The sequence below is a fragment of the Pyrgilauda ruficollis genome, unplaced genomic scaffold, assembly GCF_017590135.1.
Source record: "Pyrgilauda ruficollis isolate IOZ18807 unplaced genomic scaffold, ASM1759013v1 scaffold20, whole genome shotgun sequence".
Lineage (NCBI taxonomy): Eukaryota > Metazoa > Chordata > Aves > Passeriformes > Passeridae > Pyrgilauda > Pyrgilauda ruficollis.
In genome coordinates this window covers 52,207-65,759 of record NW_024519207.1, presented here as the reverse complement: position 1 = coordinate 65,759, position 13,553 = coordinate 52,207, and the positions used below count along the sequence as shown (strand labels likewise).

Below are 13,553 nucleotides of genomic sequence, written 5' to 3'. Positions count from 1 at the left end.
AGGTCTTTGACAAGAAACCACTAGTTTGTCCTGGTATCCAGTAAGAATAAGCTGCAGTATTCGTGAAGTACAAAAAGGAGTAGTGTGGTATTTATGATTCAGCAGCAAAAACTGCCCCCTGGAGGAACATGTCATTAGGCAAATGAGATCGTGAGATGCAACAGGGTTCAAAATTACCTCCACACATTCAACCATGAGCATTGTTCTTGTAGTTGCTTTACTAAGTTAACCAAATAGACTCAAAAACTGAAATGTAGACTTTATACAGAACGAGTTGGGAGTACAAATAAACAAAAGCAACGCTCTTCAGGAATTAGTTGTGTTTTATAAACATCAATAAACACTGAAAAAGATGTGAAAACCAAAAAGAAAAAAAAAAAAAAGAAACAATATCAACAACTTTAAATTGTCCTAGTATTTATAATTTAAGCAGATTTTTTTGTACTTTTGCTTAGGGATTTCATCCATAAGTCCATATATAATTAAAAAAGGAAAAGAAAAACAGTCAGCATATTGCTGATACAAGACCAGGGAAGGGGTCACAATTAGAGCAGAAAAATTACACATCCAGTTAGAAGTGTATTACAATTTAGCAGGAATACTCTTAATGAACACCGTCTATGCATGAGAAAGAGACAGCATCACTATTACAGGCAAGAACTGATGATATCATTCACTATCCACTGCCCAAAATGAAAATTAATTAAAGGGGAAATGAAAACTAGAAAAGGAAAGGGGAAAAAAACAAGGGAACTTTTAAAAACACCTCTTGATAATAGTCTTCTAAGGCAAATGTTACATGCACTACTTCCCCAAGAAACTAGACAAAGCTCTTCCATTCCCTGTGTTTCCTTTCATCTGTTTTCACGAAGAAAGGTTTGAGAGGGCAGAGCGCTGGGAAGAAATACTGCAAACCTCTAAATTAGTGAATGAACTTCCAGCATCACTATTGTATTCAGGGTAGGAGGAACTGGAAGAAATTATGTTTTTCAGCCTCTGAAGTGCAATGATCAGTAGCAAAAGGAGAAAAGCTAAGAGACTAAGGAATATAGAAACATAGACATAGACATTGGATAAACGGCCGGGCGATGAATCCACTGAAGTTGAAAGGGATGTGGGATACAGCTCCAGAAAAGTCCCATTTTCCATGCTTCCCACAAATCCAGACGAAGGGTCAGGTTCTGACATTGCTGGGTTTGTGTTTTAAAAATCACAACAGATCTTGTATTTGAAGGCAGTTTTAGTGGCATAAAAAGGGTTTATTTTAAGCGAACATTTTTCCATCATAATGGTGAGATGACAAGTCAGCCAGTGAATGAATTTATCCTTTACTGCTCAAGTCCAGGACAATTTAAGATTTTATCCTTCAGAACTGCAAGGAAAAAAAAAAAAAAAAAAAAAAAAGCAAGGTTAATTTACTAGCAGATAATGTGCACCTGATATAATTTAGGTCTTAAGAGTTATGTTTCTTAGCTTGAAGATGCAATTCTTAAAGAATTAACTAGCAATTATCTTTATATCTCAATTTTCCAAAATGCAGGGATTAGGAGAAATCCTACTAAATCCTAATGGATTGACTCTTCCCAACCATGAGTTGTTTAATTGCAGAACAGAACAATCAAAAATATACTTTATATGGGACAGAGGTACTGGAATCCAATTTATTTTGTGATAAAAAATCTGGTCAAGTAATGAAACTCTATCTCAAGCTCCTCAACCTAGATGAGCAAAGCCACTCAACATCACAGCTGACAATGAATTCATTAGCTACTTATTTCATGGTGTCTTGCCAGAGGCACCCAGAATTAGAAAATCTGCCAGACTTTCTTTCTTACTGTGTATTTATGAAATGTTTTCAATGGTTTCAAACATGGAAATGTACTTTGCTGTAATTCTGCCATGGAAATCTCAATGGCAGGCATGTTTCAGTGGAGTGATGCAGCTTCTGACCCCTACAAGCAAAATCCCAAGGAACGGGCAGCCCTGCCAGCCCAGCAAGCATGAAAGGACTACCTAAGGGCTATGGACAAAAGGTTACATTCCAGATGTTGTTTTATTGTTTATTTATTGTGTTTGCTGTTTTATAGTGGAGCTTTTGGTGGTCTCAATCAAGCATCCTAACAGCCTGCAAGATATACAGGAGTACAAAACTGCATCTGCAAATATCAGATAAAAATATTCTTACCATTGTGGTATATAACTCATAGTGATGCACGAAATATGCTAAAGTAAAATCATTTTATCACCCTAATAGTATTTAGCTCCATAGGAAACTGTATTTGTTGTACCTCCTGAAATAAGTCACAACAGACTGAACAAAGAGAGATCCTTATGAGATTATACTCCTTTTGAACTGTCTTTAATTTGGTGATATAAAATTAACTAATGGAACAATATGTGTTCATTTCATGTTCTGGAAATAGTTAAGTGTGTTATAGCTAATTTATCCTTTTTAAAAGATAGGCTTTGATATAGAAGATGTTTATTCTTAATTATGTGTCATAATGAAAATTAGAACCATTATTAATTGAATTGCTCTATAATAACTTAAAGAATTACTTCACACGAATTCTTTAACATGGCAGAATTGGGCTTTTACCCAATTACTTTCTTGTTAGGTAATTGGCTGTTTTTTGCATTTCTGAAAACTAAATACAACAACATCATAACATTTAGCCCATAACTAGTCCCCAAATATGGTTGGGAATTTTTCCACTGACATCAAAGCATAATGGCAAAGCTGGTAGACAGCAACAAACCTGTTGTCTTTCTGAGAGCTGTAAACTGACCCAGGAAATGAACGATGGAGGCAAAGTTTTCACATTCTGTGGTGGTCCCTGCCTTTCTGTCATCTGTTTTTGGAAAGTTGAGTTGGTTTAAGGCAAAGAATGAATTCCAAGTATTGTTCCTGAATGATGCAGATGGAGAACTCTGTCTGACAGGAGGCAGCTTTCCAATTAACCACTCTTGAAAACTCCTGGGACAGCAGAACTGGCACCTGTCTGCAGGGGGTCTCAGATTTTGTGGTGTAGCTGGATCTGGATTACTTTGTCAGAAGCACCTCTGCAATGCCAGGATAGGGCTGTGTGACTTGAGGAGGCTCCCTGAGTCCTCCAGTCCAGCCTCACTGCTGATCATACTCTGCCTTTCTGACTATGGCTGAGTTTTCCTGCTGTTATTGCTCCTTGGTTACACAGCCTTGCTGCTCTGATGGACAACCTGCCTAGAAGATTCACACATTTCGGTAAAACAATTCACTGGTCCAAGAAGGCACAGACTCTACCTACCTCCACACTCTGCTGGTTTTAGATGTACAAGAGAGCAACACCTTGTTCTACTACTCTGGTCCTCAAATATGAGTGTTGCAGAAAAGGAAAGGCTCTCCTAGATACATGGTGTCATTTGTACATCCTGGCTTTTCAACCAGAGCCACTATTTAGCTATATTCTTCCAGCTGTGCATGTTTCTTCATTCAGGTCCTTAGTAAAAATACCTTTCACAGGTGCGGACAACCACTCTTACTCCAGGGGTAAGACAACTTAGCAGATACTGTAGGCAGGCTCAGTTGGAGTTTTTAATATTTCCTTTTATCCTGTGGTAAGCAGGAGATGGGCAAGGTGGCATTCACCAGAAGAAGGACAAACTGAGCAGGTGAGGGATCAGACAAGGCATCCCTGTGTATCACTGTGCAGGTACCAGGAGTTCCACGCCTGAGCAGCCATGCCAAAGCTAGCCACTATTGCATATCTGATGGTATCTGCTAGAAAATCCATTTTGTAAGGAAATGCAGATGTGGTCAGGAGCAGAGACCTCACAATTAGCATATGCCCTGAGTGCCAAATTATATGTGACATGTAATTTAATCCTTAGCATTGCTAAGACAGTAGCCATCTCCCAGTTCAGACTAAAGTGGATATTAAATGAGACTGCAACACCCTGAAGAATGGCATGAACAGAGCTTTTTCATACTCCCAATGTCGTAAATGCTTTACTGCTTGTATTGTATTTCTTCATATATCTTGATGCAACAACTCTACTTCTTCAGGCTCAGTCATATATAATTTAATGGCCTGCACTCACACCACTGAAACGCTAAAAATTGAGGAACAAGCAGCAAAGATAAGTCTGGTAGACCAAATTTCTTTTGAGTTTATCAGTCACAGAAAAGCACTTCGTTTTCTTGGCTCTTCCTGTATTTTTGTGACTACAAGCTGAGAGGTATCTTGGTTATTTCAGTGTCTTCAAAATGTTTAAGCAGAGAGACAAACTGACATCAAAGAAAATAAATGTTTGTATATTACATAAACTAACACTTTTGTCACAATCTCCTATGAACTGTTTTTTTACAGGTAGAAGGTATCCTAGAAAGCCCTTACTGTAAACATCTCCTAAGAGATGAAATCTTAATTTGCCTTTAGAACAGTTGCAACAGAGAGGTCCCTCATCTGGCCAAACTTCAATATGCTGTAACAGGGCAGGAAAAGCAGGAGGAAGATTGTGCAGGTTCCCAGGTGATACGGTGATGCCAGTTCTGAGACTTACTCATCCCTAAAGATGTGTTGCTCCTCCCCAAGTTCTGCTATCACAGTGATTGGTCCCAAAAGCTGGCAGCAAGTCTTCACTAGATTGATATATGTATGAAGGCCAGGGAGCTCCTGGTTTAATTCTTTCATCTTCCCACTCTTGTTTTCTACATTTATTTCCTTCCTAGGTTACCAATATTTCCCTTCCAGCAAACATGTAACACAAAAATTTAAAGTCAATAAAAATATGTTTTCATGCTCATACTAAAGGGCTGAATGAATTTTACCTACCAGGAGCACTTTAGCCTTGAAAGGCAATATGCTCTAGACTGGAAAAGTGTAGCAGTTTAACATCATGCAACTAAATAAGACATTAGCGTTAGACAGAACGAAAGATGTGAGCAACATTTTTTTCCATTGAAAATGTAGGTAGGAAAGGCAAAGAATGACTTCTAGCTTGCAGTTTAACAATAATATGATCCTTAATACCTCTTCTTGGATACATGCCTTTGGCAATTAAAGACCACAAGTAAGTAGGATGCTTCTTTTTTTCTATTACAGATGGACCTTCCAGGAGCAGAGAATCCTTTTTCCATTCTTCCTGGGAAACAGGATCAATTGCCAACTGACTCAATAAAATAGAGCACAGAAGGAAAAGAAAAACTATTTCCTGCTACAAGCAAAGTTTTCCTTTTAATTTATGATCTAATTTCATTTTTTTATTATGATTTAATATGATTTAAATTTATGTCTTTGAAAACCTAAGAAGACAAGTGCCCAGATGGCTTGGTTGCAGGTTACAATTAAGTTATATTTTGTTTGGGGGTTTGTGTGGGGCTGTAAAAAGGAAACCCTCTGCGCCATAAGGATACTTAGATTAATTCAGATAGGCTCCAATGATTCTCTAATTTACATTTCCCATGGATCTGCGGATTATAGAGTCATTTATATCAATGTAAATCAAAGACATCATGACCTGGGATCAGACCCAGAACCCGTGAGTTAAATCTGGTCTTTAAAAGTAAAAGAAAAATGAGCAAGGAGAAAGAATAAAATACTTACAAGCAGGAAGAAGATATGGAAATAGAAGCCAAATGTCCAATGCAGAGGATGTGGTTGGTGATCACGCCCAAATCTAAAGGGACTGCATGCTGAGAAAAGCCCCTAAAAAAAGCAAATAAAAGTGGAAGAGTTTAGTAATAACTACAATAATAATAAAATAAAGGAAGGACAAGTGCTGAATTTTGACTGCTCTTACTGGGAGAAATTTCAGGAAAAAAAATCCAAACCAACTGGAATCCTGGCTTGTGTTTTATTCATGCTAACAACATCCTTCTTCTGCCCAGTTACAGCATGCCATGTACAACATCAAAACCATGATCCTGAACTCTGCTTTACAGACAGGCTTTGATAACACCTTTCCCTTGTTCTGCAGTGTGCTCCAGGACCAAGACAGACATTTGTCCCCTGGCATTTTTTAAGCACTAGAGCACTGTATCTGCTCTCCAATTCATTTCACATTATACCCTGAAGACTTCTGCCAGGAATCAGGTCTTTTGGATTACACACTATTATTTATTCATCCTCTTTATTTCTGACTATCTGCAGTTTAAGTTTTCACACTTGAAATATCCAAACTGAATATGTTATGTGCACAAGAACAGCTAGAAGAATTTTGTGTGCTACATGCATTCAATACCAAAAATTAAAACATAGTCCCTTAATTGTTTTTAATAAAGTAAACTAAATTTCTTGTACATGAAGAAACAATCCCAAATGATACAGATTAAAGCAAGAGATGGGCCACACTCAAACAGATTTTCCCCTTTGAGAGACAAGAGACACTTTCATAATCATTGTACATCTTAGAGCTCTGCCCCTTCAGCACATTTGGTTTGACTGTGTTAGAGAAGCAGATCTCTGGGGATGGATGTTGATGCATTGTTGTGCTGCTTTCATCCCTTCAGTCACTGAATCACTTTTGGTTTAAGCCTCTCCAAGTTCAATAAAGAAAATTGTCTAGTGCAGCTGTTAAAAGACAGTGTTGTTGAAATCCAAATGTTTTGATAACACTGACTATACTAAAGTTCCACCAAAGGGAGTCAGACAGCTTCCAGACCATCTCTTCATGAAGAACAGGTAGGAGGCTGTAGGTGGACTCCAAAGTCAGCTGCCCCAGAGATGGACCCAGCATATGCACGGGATGTGAGGATGTGCACCATTGTCACCTCACCCAGAACTGCTTCTGGGGCTGAGGCAGGTGTGGTACAGCTGGAGAGGGGTACAGCAGCCCCTCTATGCATTTTCTCTGGCAAATATGCCGCACATGGCCAAGAGCTCTACCCTATGCCCCTCAGTTTTGTTTGCTCGTAGCAGAGATCCTTTTCCTCCGCTTTCTTTCTTTCCTGGGGGAAAGAGGCATAGATCTCTGCAACAGGGCTGTATCTTCAGCCAAGACAAATACAAAGTATTTTGCTCTTTTTTCTTGGTAGAATCTTTGTTAGCCCATCTCCCCCCAGATACACAGAGCACTGCTTTAGCCCATTTAGCCCCTCATTCAATACAACAGTGCCACAATCTCCAGCAAGGCAAGGGGACCAGACCCTACCAAATCTTGGGCTGATTAAACGTGAAGTGAAAAACACAAGAAGTCCTCCAGGCTTCCTAAGTGCAGGCATTCATATTCAAATGGCAAGTGTACACAGTGAGGTGGGAAGGGCAGAACTTTTAATTATCTTTGAAAATCAGAGAAATACTTGGACCAGAACATCAACAAGCTTATCTTCAGAAAATCCCTTGCCATACACAGTTGTATCCCACAGCTCTCCATCCTCTTGCATGACTCTAATGCCCCTCATAGCTATTTTTACTATTTCAGCTGCAGTAGTAGCCTACAGAAGGATTTGGCCAAACAGTGTATTCATTCACTGTGCCAGTAAGATATGCAAGGAATAGGGATCTATCTGTTCCCTGTATCTCTCAGGATGTGGAGAGGAGTAAGGAGTCTCGCTGCTGTGCCTCTGAGACCTTAGAAAGAGAAATGGGGCACACCTGGTCTAGCATCCTATGAGACCATCAGCCTGAATCTCACCCAAAGGATACAATCACCAAGGAAATCAGTCTCCTTCCTGTGCTGGCTTGTTGAAAATATTTATTTCTGTTTTAAAAATTTCCTGTGGAAAAATACATGATGCTGAAAAAACCCACCCAAAACTTAACAGCCTACTCTTTGCTGACAGTAGGGATGGGTCATATTTGATTTCTTGATGTCCAGTCCCAAATCTATTCCCCTTATTGCCACTCTGAATAACTTTTGTTGCCACCCTCATCCAAATTCAATCCAGGCAGAAACCTCAAACAGATTTGAGCTCCTCAAGTTAAATGACAGTGGGTGATCAGGCAGAGAAGACATGAAGGTTCATACAGCCATTTAGTTGCCCATAACAGCTTTAAATCTTGGTAATTGACTTCTACAGTTAAAAACAGCCACTAAGGTGTCACTGTCAAAGCAACAGGTCCTGGGTGCCCAGCAGGAAAGGAGGTCCAGGGCAAGTTTAGCCAGAGAAGAGGAGAAACCAGCAGGTGTCAGGAATCCTTGACTGCTGCATTTCGTGTAATGACTTCTTGTTTAATTTCTTGCAACATCTGATTTGGAAGTTTTGTTTGAACAGAAAATTTAGAGTAGTGTGGAATGACTGCTTAATGAGAAATGAAAATTCCATTAAAACCCATTTTCCTCATTGGAACAAGTATATGAAAGTATTTCAACTACTTCTGCCTTGTTGCCTTCTTTTGTGGTTGAGACTCCCATTCCTGCTACCCCTTCTTCCCAAACGCTGTGTGGAGCACTCCACCAACTGATGAGCCTCTCAGGAGACTCCATCCAGCATACATCTGTGTCGCATAGTGGTGATGTAATTAATCTCAGAATAAACAAAAGTTAATTAAGCTTTGCCACTTTATGCCTGACTCTTCACATGGGCTCCCAATAACCACCTCTTTTATTTGACACAGGAAGAGCATCACTGGATTCCACAACTGAGACCAAGAGGCCAGAGCAGTGGAGGGCTGTGCACTGTGTTCGCCCTTCCTGAAACTACCACACTTCTCATGGGGCAGTGCTTCAGCTCCTGCACATTGTTTATTCAGACCAAAACATACTAGATAAAATACCAAGCTCCAGGGCAAGCTGTCCTTGTTATCAGAGCTTGCTTTCATTTTCCATCATGCTCATGTGTGAAACTAAAAACTTGCAGCACTTAGACTCTCAGGTTTACCTCCAGGTAGAGAGGGAAAAATCCCTCAAAAGTATCACACCCACCCCCTTAATCTACAAGGAATGCAGTTTTAGGACCAAGTGTGGCTAAATCTGGAACTGAAGGGACTTAAGCTCTCTATTGTCTCTGCCAGTACTGCAGCACATCCTCCTGCCCGATGCTGATGACGTGGCTGCACACACGAGTGTAGCTGAGAGCCCTCATCTCCATCACTCCATGTGGGCACATCCACTCCTGTCTCAGGAGAATTCTGGGCAGACTACAGCAAGGAGCTTTGCCGAACAGTAAAAGCAAAGTTAACTTTGCTAGTCAATGGGGTTACTGGTCCTTAACTAGTGAAGATGTGACCCAGGAAGCAGAGTCCAGAACAATAAGAAAACACCTTTCTATTGCAAAATTCAGCCAATATACTGATTTCAATATATTTTATAAAAACAACTGGTATAAATCACACTTTTTATAAATCACAAATTTTATAAATCCATATCACACCCAAAAATACCAAGCAGATTTAATTTCAACCTTCTTAGGAACCTTGTCACAACGTAAAGCTAGGATACAATTTTTTACACTTGGTTCAACAGAAATTTCTGTTAATGCACCATTCTCAGATATTTTTTTTCTCTCCAAAAAAATGCAGATTCAGTATCAACTGCACTTAAATGTCTGTACACTTAAATGTCACTTAAATGGGAGTTTTAGGCACAGATGTGCTATCACAGTAACTCCATTCACTGTAACTCTGCTTCCTGACTTGGGTATCTTATGCTTTACTAACAAAAGTAAGAAAACACCCTTCTCCTTGGATTCTCTGTTTCCCCTCACTGCTGTAACAGAAGATCGCTATCCTCACGATTCCTTATTTTACCAACACAGGCTGCATGCATGTTCTCCCCTGATGAAGAAACCATGGCATGTTTGTGTGCCTAATATTCACATATAGTCCCTGTTTGCGAAACAGCCTGCAACAACTTAGGCAAAGAGAAACACGATTGCAAAGGGAGATGCAGTGAGCCATGCTGTGCTGTGCAAGCATAAGGGGGCAGGGTTGCACCTGAAATGCCAAAAAAGAGCAAGTGAGGATCTGTAGGCTATGGAAGGAGAGTCTGTGCTGGTGCTTGATAGAGTGATCTGTTCAACAACTGCCTCTCAGATGTCCTAGCTTTAGAGGACACTGTTGTGCTCCAATCCAGAGCAAGTGAAATTCCAGTGGCAGGGATGATGACAGACCGGGTGAGTGCTTGTCTTAGCATCTCACCAGACGGTTGCTGAAGGCATCAAACTAAAGCAAACGTGCTGGGACATAATCAAAGGAATGATGGACAAAGTGCCTATATGAAGGTACAAGTAAGCACAAGGTAGAGCTGGAAGAAATGCAGATGATGGCTTGAGGGAGAAAGATGCTGAGAGCACAGGCTGATCAAAGCCCAGGAGTACCACCTGGGAAAACAGGAGACTTGGTATCTCATGTTCAAGGCGACTGTCAAGGACACTTGAAGCCTCAGACTGACATGTCAGATTCATGGGGAAAGGGAGCAGCAGAAGGATTGACAAAGAGGGGAGATGCAGACGAGGTGGCAGGCTAAGAGGTGTGTTTTGCAGCAGAGCCATGGGTCGACTATGTCATAACAGGATTTCCTCTGTGCAAGCCAGGAAAAGGAGGCAACTGCAGTCATGAAGACACAGGGAGAGGACTGCTTGCAAAAGAGTGCAAGAAGTAGAGGTGAAAATATACTGACTTTTTAGTATTTAGATTCCAAGTCTCAGACCTATCAGAAACATCAGATTTTTCATCAACTTCTGAATGTACTCTTGTTGTTGAGATAATCCCTCTTCTGCTTCTGTGTAGATGGGGTGCAAGAAGGAAAGGCTCTGCTGCTTCTTGCTTCTGATGGGGAATTTACAGAATACAATTTACAATTTGCACTGCACCAGTAAGACCCAATTATGAAAAAGACACTTGGCAGAGGCGAGTTATCCCAGTTTAGCCTCTTATGTCTGAAAAGGTTAGCAAAATGCCCACGACAATAACTTTCTATGCCAAATATATTCACACACATACATACATACATGGTGATAGTACAAGATTAGGCCTGGATGCTGAAATAGCCCAAGACCCCTTCCCTAGCAGTTCCAGGTCCTGCAGCATTTATCCTGTTGACAGCAAAGCACACGTACAGGATATAGCAAGTAGCAGCCTGCAGGCAGGCCAGCCTGTGTACCACAGCATAGGAAAGCTGGGGAAACGTGAGGGAGGCAGGGGGGACATGCCTGCCTTTTCTTTCCCCGCCTTGGGTGATAGGGGTGACCCAGTCTGAGGAAGAGGTGGGAAAGGAAGGCAGCCAGTACACAGCTACAACCAGCAACCATCCCTAAGGGGAACAAGCCCTTCTAGGCATAATAACAGAGAGAAGGCAGCTGGTGGTTTCAGGTTGCCTTTTGTTTCAGTCTGTTCAGGCACAGAAAAGTTAGAGTGGGTTCAAAATGACTGTAAAAAGCAAAATCACAAGGAAACAGACATGACACTCCAGCTGGATCCCTCATCATAATAAAACTGCCATCGCTATATGCATCTTATATGGTGCAGATTTCACACATTTCTCCTATTCATCTTTCTCCCATTCTGCTATAATTAGCTGAGAATTAATTAAATAATAGCTAGTATGCATTCCTAATTGTCTTTGCTTATATAAATGTTAATCAGCGTGGCAAATTCTCAGCCCTTTACCACTATTTTCACAATTTTCCTCTAACTGTTTAGTATTTGCAAGGCTAGGAAGAGTTTGCGACACTTGATTTCTGTTCCAAACTTTATTGCATCTAGCAAGATGATGTTGAAACAGCCTGCAGCTTTCAGGCAGACATAAAATGCTTGCAAAGGGCATATTTTTGTGCATCCATCCTGCGTTTTTTTCCCATGCTGTGCTGTCCAAGCTCAGCTCTTCTCCCACTACATTGGATAGGCATGTTACAATTTATTTGCAGAGGGAGCAAGGCTTTCTCCGTCATCTTTCTGCAAGCATCGTGACAGAGCACACGGGCGGCAGCCTGTGCTTATGCCCGCTGAGCCAAGAATTTGCTTGCACAGTGATGACCCAATGGTCTGCGCTATCACACCCCTGGGCTGCAGCATCTTCCAGCAAAAGAAACCAGCCCGTGCCTCCCTTCTCTCCGCATCCCTCCTTCCAGAAGCTGTGCAGCCCCGTGCTGTCACCACGCTCTCCCAGAGCGTTCCCCTTTTTGCCTCCGCCGAAAGCAATTTCTCCAAACCCAAGAAGCGTTCGTTCAATTCAAGCACTCGCCAACCCGCGAAGTGAGTTAGGCTAAATACAGGTTCTTTTCAAAAGACGTTCGTGAACGATCAAGAGCAGGCCACAAAACACATACCTCGGTTAAACGCTCGTGAAAATCAAATGCCCTTGGTTACACCACAGGACAGGCAAACCGCTGAAGATGCTCCCTCGGAGCAGCAGCACGGTCGAGGCGCGGCGGGAGCTGTTCCAGGGCGCACAGCAGCTTCCCAAACCCGCCGGGGACCCGCCGGGACCCGCCTCAGCCGGCGCGGCACCGCTCGGCGCCGGACAGCGGCAGCGAGCGGCCCCGGCGCTGCGGGAACGTGCGAGCGGCAGCGCTCGGCCGCCGGGCAGCCGTGTTCGCCGAGGCTCCGCTGGCACCGAGAGCACGAACAACGCGCACCGGGTTAGGGCAGAGACAAGAAAAAACACCCCACACCCGGAGTGTCGATCTCCCTCGAAAAGCAGACGGCTGACTCCGCCGGGATGCTCCGGCTCGGGATGCTCCGGCCCAGGCGCGACCGGCAGCGCGGCACCTTCCCGCCCGCAGCCGCCCCGCTGGGGCAGCTCCGCGCCTCGCTCCCGCTCCCCTGCGCGGCTCCAGCCGCGGCCCCGGCTCCCGCTGCCGTCCCGCGGCCCGCGGAGGCTGCCGGACTGGGCTGCGGGCCGCGGCGGGCGGGGCAGCCGCTGCCCAGCGCCCGGACGGGGCGGTCTGAGCTGCGCACCGTCTGTGCTAGAGCCCGGGAGAGTCCCTGTGCTCACCTGGAAGTGGGGCGAGCCCCCCACACCACCGGCGTTAGGGGACGGAGGGCACCGGGCATCGTACAAACCCGCATCAACGCCTGGCTCTTACCGTCCCGCGGCTGTCGCACAGCATACATCCCTGAAACGAGCCGGGGCTAGTCCCTTGGAAAAAAAAAAAAAAAAAAACCCCAAAAAACCCAAAAAAAAAAAAAAAAAACCCCAAAAAACCCAAAAAAAAAAAAAAAAAACCCCAAAAAACCCAAAAAAAAAAAAAAAAAACACCAACCCATATTAAGTCCGTATTCCACGGGGCAGAGTTGCCCGTGGGAAATGCGAGATCCTTCTGACCCCACTGCAAAGGGGTCAGATCGTGGCACCGTAATGGGAACTGGACCTAGCGAAGGAGTGCATTAGGAAACAGGTTTGCTGGAAAGTGAAAACTTGCAGATGACTTTCGAAAACTCTGCCAGGTTTTCGGCTGGCTGCTGAGACCTTCAGGGATACTTTGACATCATGTACACTGGAGTGAATTAATGGTTGTGCTAAGATCAACTGAGATGATAAGGTAGTGTAAATGAGAACACTGGCTTCTTTAGCTCATTTGGAGAATAACGTACTTACAGATATCACATTCTCTGGAATGAAATATTGAGAAAGTGTTGGCTGGATCAGACACATTTCCTTCCATGGACACTGAGGAAGGACAGGTTCATCTG

At 42.8% G+C, this 13,553-nt stretch overlaps 1 protein-coding gene across 1 annotated transcript; it reads right to left on the bottom strand.

Moving 5' to 3' along the window:
• Positions 1–715: 715 nt before the first annotated feature.
• SERTM1 (serine rich and transmembrane domain containing 1) lies at positions 716–12,618 on the bottom strand. Its single transcript, XM_041467048.1, has 3 exons — positions 12,188–12,618; positions 5,586–5,687; positions 716–1,372 (listed from the first exon to the last, which is right to left on the bottom strand). The coding sequence occupies exon 3, from the start codon at positions 1,186–1,188 to the stop codon at positions 865–867; it is 324 nt and encodes a 107-aa protein (XP_041322982.1). The 5' UTR covers positions 1,189–1,372; positions 5,586–5,687; positions 12,188–12,618; the 3' UTR covers positions 716–864.
• Positions 12,619–13,553: the final 935 nt, after the last annotated feature.

Bases quoted from the DNA above. Each gene is read 5' to 3' on its own strand.
- SERTM1 (XM_041467048.1), bottom strand. From the start codon at position 1,188: ATGTCAGAACCTGACCCTTCGTCTGGATTTGTGGGAAGCATGGAAAAT.